The sequence below is a fragment of the Dipodomys ordii genome, unplaced genomic scaffold, assembly GCF_000151885.1.
Source record: "Dipodomys ordii isolate 6190 unplaced genomic scaffold, Dord_2.0 Scaffold26, whole genome shotgun sequence".
Lineage (NCBI taxonomy): Eukaryota > Metazoa > Chordata > Mammalia > Rodentia > Heteromyidae > Dipodomys > Dipodomys ordii.
Genome location: NW_012267242.1, coordinates 13,813,771 through 13,820,707, shown reverse-complemented (window position 1 = coordinate 13,820,707; position 6,937 = coordinate 13,813,771). Strand labels below are relative to the sequence as shown.

At 50.8% G+C, this 6,937-nt stretch overlaps 3 protein-coding genes across 4 annotated transcripts in view; 1 reads left to right on the top strand and 2 right to left on the bottom strand.

The window, feature by feature from the left end:
* Positions 1-791, bottom strand: part of Chtop (chromatin target of PRMT1) — a 20,731-nt gene extending 19,940 nt beyond the window's left edge. Inside the window, exon 1 of the mRNA XM_013015206.1 lies at positions 776-791. The gene's annotated coding sequence lies outside the window, so the exon portion shown is untranslated. The remainder of the gene's footprint in view (positions 1-775) is intronic.
* The window catches only part of S100a1 (S100 calcium binding protein A1), a 10,581-nt gene extending 7,353 nt beyond the window's left edge, over positions 1-3,228 (bottom strand). Inside the window, exons 1-2 of one of the 2 annotated variants that reach the window (XM_013015208.1) lie at positions 3,100-3,228; positions 1,044-1,197 (exon numbers count right to left, since the gene is read on the bottom strand). In XM_013015208.1, the coding sequence (XP_012870662.1) occupies positions 1,044-1,184 (141 nt within the window). In that variant the 5' untranslated portion in view covers positions 1,185-1,197; positions 3,100-3,228. The remainder of the gene's footprint in view (positions 1-1,043; positions 1,198-3,099) is intronic. The other variant, XM_013015209.1, reaches the window with a different exon arrangement.
* A 682-nt stretch (positions 3,229-3,910) lies between these two features.
* S100a13 (S100 calcium binding protein A13) overlaps positions 3,911-6,937 on the top strand; it is a 9,247-nt gene continuing 6,220 nt past the window's right edge. The window contains exons 1-2 of the mRNA XM_013015123.1: positions 3,911-4,038; positions 4,942-5,134. Coding sequence (XP_012870577.1) covers positions 4,982-5,134 — 153 coding nt within the window. The 5' untranslated portion in view covers positions 3,911-4,038; positions 4,942-4,981. The remainder of the gene's footprint in view (positions 4,039-4,941; positions 5,135-6,937) is intronic.

The following is a 6,937-nucleotide window of genomic DNA, read 5'->3' as shown; positions in this document are numbered from 1 at the left end:
TGAGACTCCTATCTCCAATAAACCACCAGAAAACCAGAAGTGGCGCTGTAGCTCAAGTGGTAGAGCGCTCGCCTTGAGCTGAAGAGCTGAGGGACGGCGCTCAGGTCCAGAGTTCAAGCCCCACGACCGACAAAAAAAAGAAAAGAAAAGAAAAGAATATATAGGGCTGGGAAGGTGGCTCAGTGGTAGAGCGCTTGCCTTGCATGCATGAGGCCCTGGGTTTGATTCCCCAGCACCACATAAGCAAAAAGAAAAAAGCTGGAAGTGGTGCTGTGGCTCAAGTGGTAGAGCACTCGCCTTGAGCTGAAGAGCTGAGGGACAGTGCCCAGGCCCAGAGTACAGGCCCCATGACCGGACCCCCCCCAAAAAAAAAGAAAAAGAAAATTAATATATGTTTCTTTGACACTTATTCCAGAGAAGAAACAAAGTGATGATAGTTAAATAAATGTGCCCCAAGTCACACATCCAGAAAGTAGCTAGACAAGAATTTAAATGAAGTCTAGTAAAACCTCAAAGTTGTCCTTTCTACTGTCTATAGAAGCTTCTTACTGTGTTCCCCCTGTAAACATTTGCAGTCTATTTTTCTGCATTCTCAAAATGACAGTGTGGAGCAGCTCTACCTTTTGTACAAGCTTTTGTACAAGCTATTACCCTCTAAAATGTCGTAATTTACTCCATAGTCTTCTGGTGGAAACCCATGAATCAGCTGGGTTTTCTTCGGAAAAGCCATCTCACTTGAGTCAGGCTACTGATGTACCACAGCCTTTTCTAGCACCTCTGTTAAAGCTGTTTACTTCCTGGAATTAATGTTTTACTTCCAAAGATGCAGTCCTTTCTCTTCCAGACTAAGTCCTGTTACTGACAAATCTGCACAGGGCCTAGCATTTAACAGGTAATCAATAAAAGAGGGCATTTCGACTTGGTTTGGGAGGAGTAGGGAGCCTGGAAGAACCCAAGTGAGAAGTTTGGAGAAGAGGGTAATGACAGGGCTGAACCCCTTCCATCTTGAGCCCGCCTCCCCCCACCCCTCATTCTGTGCTTACATCCAGGAAGCCAGAGAGCTCCGTTTGCAGCAATTCCTTTAGTTCCTTCTTGCTCAGCTTGTACTTGTCCCCTTCCTTGCCCGAGTGGGAGTGGAACACGTTGATGAGGGTCTCCATTGCAGTCTCCAGCTCAGAGCCCATTGTGGCAGAGTACCTACCCACACCCCACCATTGGAAATGAGCTGGGAACCAGGCAGGCCCAGGGGGTCTGAGGTATAGATGAGGGGGAGACCTCAGGCCTGGTCCTGGTGTCACAGCTCAAGTAGTTATGAGACAGCTGCCGCACTGTGGGTAGAGACCCAGCCTACATTAACCCAGTCCTGTCCTTTACCCCAGCCAGGGAGAGTGAGTAGCAAAAGCTGGGTCAGCTCCAGAGGCCACAGTGTAGGTCTGCAGTGGCTTCTGGATGCCTGGGAAGAGTCTGAGGAGGGTGGGGCAGGCAGGGATGGTCACAGGACCAGGCCTGTGTCTTCTGACTCTATTTTTACCCTGGACATTGCAAGGGTTAGCACAGCTAAGCTCTGCTATTGGGGGTGTTGGGTCAGGGTCTCTACTGCCTTGATTCTGTTCACTCCAGCAAGGAGTTAGTCTGGTACTCTTGGTGAGCCTAATGAGGAGGTGGTAGGTCCAAGAATTTTTGGGAAGGGGAGTCTCTGAGGTTCCCATCAAATAGCCTGAGGTCTTCCCGATCCTTCAGACCCCTTCTCTTTTCAACAGTTTTGGCTTCTCTGAGATTTGCCTACAGTCAGAGTCCTCCTCTTTGCAAAATTATCCCTTCCAGCAAGTGGGTGGTAGTGAGGGAGATAGGAATGTCTGTGCATTTTTTTTTCTCTTAGAAACAAAGCTCCCAGGAAAGTTGAGGGGGGGGGGAGAAAATCTGTAAGCCTTGTCCCTGTGGCTGCCCACTCCCATCTCCAGGCTGCCTGGTTGATATGGGGACAGTGGGAACTACAGGGACAGTGCAAGCAGGAAGACAAGGCTGGCATGTGGGAGATAAAGTGCTGAAAGCAGGAGGTCCTTTGAGTTCAAGGGGCTGGGAGAAAGCAGATGAATGGAGTCTGTTGAGAAGATACTGCCACACCAGGGGACCTCTGTCCTTTGGCTCTGGGACAGTTAGGCCCTCCCTAGTCCCAGGCGGCAGCTCAGGTGTCCCAGATCAGATGTCCCTATCCTTCCCCATATTTGGGGGGCTGGACAATGGGTTCTGATCAGATGACATCCCAGCTTTTCAATGGGGCCCTTGTGAATGTCACCTGAACTCCAGACATGAGAAGTGGTTGTCACAGAGACATAGGGGAGATGGAACCCAAGCTGGGCTGATCGAAGGGATAAGGGGGTGCTTGCGGGAGGGATGCTGGTGGCTCAATTACCAGCCCCATCCAGGAGGGGCACCTGGAGGTTGTCCAGAGCCCTCCAGCAGCCTAGGATTTTATATGGGGGTAGTTCTGGGAGGACCTGGGGGCAGGGGGAAAACAAAGAGGAAAGAATTGGGGGAGAGGTGTGGAAGTCAGCTGCGAAAGAGAGAGCGGAGGTAGGGTTGCAAGGGGGCACAGTGACCTAGGCCCCCCTCTTTTTGATATCATATTGCCCATGCTCTGCCACCCCCAGATTTCCCTGGGACATGGGTCTTGGCAGGGGTGGGGGTGGAGATGGCAGAGACTGAGGCTGGGGAGGGGAGGAGGGAAGGGGACAGAACAGCTGTTCTACTCTTATTCTTACCCCACAGGCAGTGTCCCTTCCCTAACTCCTGGGATACTGGGTGTGTGGGGGGGAACTGTCTCTCTGTATGACCGCCCAGTGCCCTGGAAGCTGGATGGCAGGTTCATTTACTAGACTTTCAGCTCTCCCTCTGACCTTCACTTGCCTCTCCTCACCGCTATCCAAACCCTGGACTCCCCCAGATTCTAAACTATCCTTACCCTGACTAACTCCTAGCAGACCCTCAGAGCCTATGCAATGCCATCATCCTCAGGCACTTGAGGCCCCGTGGAAATCCCCTTTCCCCCAAGCTGGCCGGGTCAGGGATCCAGTTGCCCAAGTGGGCCAGAATACTCACTGTAGGCCTGTACCTGAAGTGAAAGCAGCTTCTGGATAGACAGGCAGGCAGGCAAGCAGGATGCAACTGTGGCTCTTGCAATGTGGGGGAAACCTGTCTTTAGCAGTCCTTCCCCCTTACTCCACCCTCCCAACCGGCTCCACCCCTTCACATACAGACACCGGGTGGTGGGGCAAAGGGCCAGGAACAGACACAGGCGCCCTCTGTCTCCTGGGCTGGAACAGGCTGCCCTGTGTCTCTTCCCTGGCCTTGGTTGCCGCCCCCTCCTGCTGGGCACCAGTGGCAGAGGAAAGAGGTGGGAAGAGAGGTCCTGGGAGGGACAGAGATGCCCTGAAGCAGGCTGTGCCCACTGGACAGGGGAGCGGGAGGGATGGCTCAGGAAGTCCTACCCTGGCGCTTCTCCTTCTGAGTAATTTAGTCTTGGGAGTGTCTCTGAGGGGTTCCTGTCAGAGAACTCAGGAGGAATTTCAATCTGGGAGTTCTTCTATAGGGTATGAGCCTGGATTCCCCTCTGTTGGAGGGCCCTCAGCATGAGGTCCCCAGAGGGTCTTGATTTGTGGGGTTCTTTATGTAGTTTCCCAGTGGGACCGCTGCTGAGTTCTCTCAGATGTTTTATTTTTCAATCAATAGTCCCCCCCCATTAGTTACCCCCTAATAGTAACCAATTAGCTGTGAGGGTGTGGAGGGCAGTAGCCTTCACTACTGGGGGACAGGATTCTTGGGAGTCTTTCTGCCCTCAAGGGGGCGCAAAGGGCTGGGCTGGACAGCGGGCTCCAGGCCCTGCAATCAGGCACAGAGAGGCGGGATTGGGCGGCTCCTGTCTTCTGAATCAAGAGTGCAATTTGACACCTCGGCAAGGGAGTGGCTCTCCCCTCTCTCCGGCTCTTATAAACTTCAGCCCTCAGGCTCCGGCTAGCAGCACCCTATCTTCTTGCCCTGGTGAGTTGCATTCAATGACCCTGGGGTTGTGAGTGCCCAATATCCTAGGGATCCTTTTTTTTACTCTCTGTCCCCAAGTCCCTCTCATCCAGGGCCCATTCTGAAGCAATTCAGGAAGTGGCTTTGGGAGAGAAAGTGATGGTCCCTGTAGGGTTGTGTAGGGTGTGTGTGTGTGTGTGTGTGTGTGTGTGTGTGTATGTATGTGCGTGCACGCATGTTGGGGAGAATGAGAGGTATGAGTGTGTGCGTGTCTCCTTCCTCCAGCTCCCTCCCCTGTCAGGGGCTGTGAGTGCAAAACCAAGCCCGTTGTGGTCTTGGGGAATCTCCATTTCAGGGTCCCAGGGTCCCAGGATCCTGTCACCAAGAGACAGGAGTGGGGTGGATCTGTGGGAGAGTAGGGTGAGGAAGCGGAGAAGACATCTGACCACTGGGCCTTGGCCAATCCTGGGCTGGTCTGCTGGGAACATTGGCCAGCATGTGGGTGGACTGACTGCCGGGGTGGAGACCTAGGTCTCAACATAAACAAGTTTTGGAGACAAACAACCTCCTGACCCTTTGAGGCTGGCTAAGACCACAAACAAGAAAACTTGGGCTACCAGTATCAAAGGATGATCCCCTCCCCCCGCCAAGAGTCCCCTCCCAGGATCTCCACAGAGACATCCCTAAGACAGACACTTAGAAAGGACTCTCAGACTGTAGAACTCAGAGAAAAAAGAATTTCAGGAACTGAATTGAGATACTATTGCCTGGTCTCCCAGCTCAAGCTCCAGACCTATCACCTCCCTCTTCTTCACAGTGCCCCCTTCAGGCAGAGGCCTGACATGACAGCACCAACCTGGAGCTCTTGGTCATCTCTCATCCTGGGAATACTAACTCTCCCTCTGCTTTTCCCCTATCCTGTAGGTCTGCCTGTGAGGCTATTGGCTTCCACCTCAGGGTGCTAATGGCGGCCGAACCGTTGACTGAGCTGGAGACAGCTATTGAGACAGTGGTCACCACCTTCTTCACCTTTGCAGGGCAGGAAGGCCGGAAGGGCAGCCTCAGCATCAATGAGTTTAAGGACCTGGCCACCCAACAACTACCTCATCTGCTTAAGGTTGATGAAGTCTGGGACTGAGATTTTGTGAGACAGAGTTATGGGGTTCTGTATGTGTAGTGAGATTGCTGAGTTGAGATGGTATGCTAAGCATTCATTGTTCACGCCTATACTCACACCTGTAATTGTAGCTACTGAGGAGGCTGAGATCTGAGGATCATGGTGCATAGCCAACGCGGGCAGGAAAGTCCGTGAGACTCTTATTTCCAATAAACCATCAGAAAACTGGAAGTGGCAGTGTGGCTCAAGTGGTAGAGTGCTCACCTTGAGCTGAAGAGCTGAGGAACAGTGCCCAGGTCCAGAATTCAAGCCCCACAATCCCCTCTCCTCCCTCCGCCAAAAAAAAAAAAGGGGCAAAACTGGGATGTGGCTCAAGTGGTAGAATGCTAGCCTTGAGAAAAAAAAAAGTCAAGAGATAGTGCAAGGCTCTGAGTTCAAGCCCCAGTACTTACACACACACACAAAAGGATATGAGAATATGTTTTTTAGGTTTTCCTGCTTGTGGTGTGTGTGTGTGTGTGTGTGTGTGTCCGTGTCTGTGTCTGTCTGTCCCTGTCTCTCTGTCTGAGAGAGTGTATGTGAATTGCACTAAGTAAGAAAAAGGTGCTGGAAGTATGTTATTGGGTTCTGTGTTACCATCAAATGATCCTGTTAGCTTCTTCTTTTATTTATTTTTTTACTCACAGGTGTGGGGCTTGAATTCAGGACCTGAGCACTGTCCCTGAGCTCTCTGCTCAAGGTTAGTGCTCTACCACTTTGAGCTACAGCTCCACTTCTGGTTTTCTGGTGGTTAACTGGAGGTAAGAGTCTCATGGACTTTCCTGTCCAGGCTAGCTTTGAACCTCGATCCTCAAATCTCAGCCTCCTGAGGTGCTAGGATTACTAGTGTGAGCCACTGGCACCTGGCTCCTGTTAGCTTCTTGTATCTGCTTGTGCTTCTCTAGTCTCATTTCTTCAAAACAGGATTAGACCCAGAGCTGGATACCAGGAGATTTACAGACTGTAAGAAGGTGGGAATATGGGTTAGTGGTAGAATGCTTGCCTAGCATGCATGAAGCCCTGGGTTTGATTCCTCAGTACCATAAATAGAAAAAAACTAGAAGTGTCTCCATGGCTCAAATGGTAGAGGTCTAGCCTTGAACAAAAAAAGAAGCTCAGGGACAGTGCCCAGGCCCTGAGTTCAAGCCCCAGGACAGGCCAAAAAAACAAACAACAGCAAAAAAAAAAAAAAAAAACAGACTGTAAGAGCTAGAAAATAATCAAGAGAAAACAAGTCCCCATACCTCATTTTGCACAATGGAGAATAAGGCTCAGCAGTGGGAAGGGACTGTCAGAAATAAAATCATAAGCCAGATGTCTGTAACTTCCAGGTACTGGGGAGGCAGAGATAGGAGGATCACAGTTGAAGCTAGCCCAGGTTACTGAGACTCCATTTCAGCAACAAAGCTGGATGGCTTATGTCTATAATCCTAGCTATGTGGGAGGTGTAGGTAGGTAAGAGGATCCTAACTTGGTAAATAAACTAAAGCTATAAGAGCTGGAGGCATGGATCATGTGGTGAAATACTTGCCTAGTAAGTATAAGGGGTTTTGAGTTCATACCCCAGTACTACAAAGCAAACATTAAAAAACAAAGCAAGCCCACAGAACCTAAACCAAAAATACCCCACAAGACAAGCATGGTAGTACATAGTTATAATACCAGTATGGGCTGGGAAGTTGGCTCAGTGGTAGAGCGCTTGCCTTGCATGTCTGAGGCCCTGGGTTCAATTCCTCAGCACCACATAAGCAAAAAGAAAAAAGC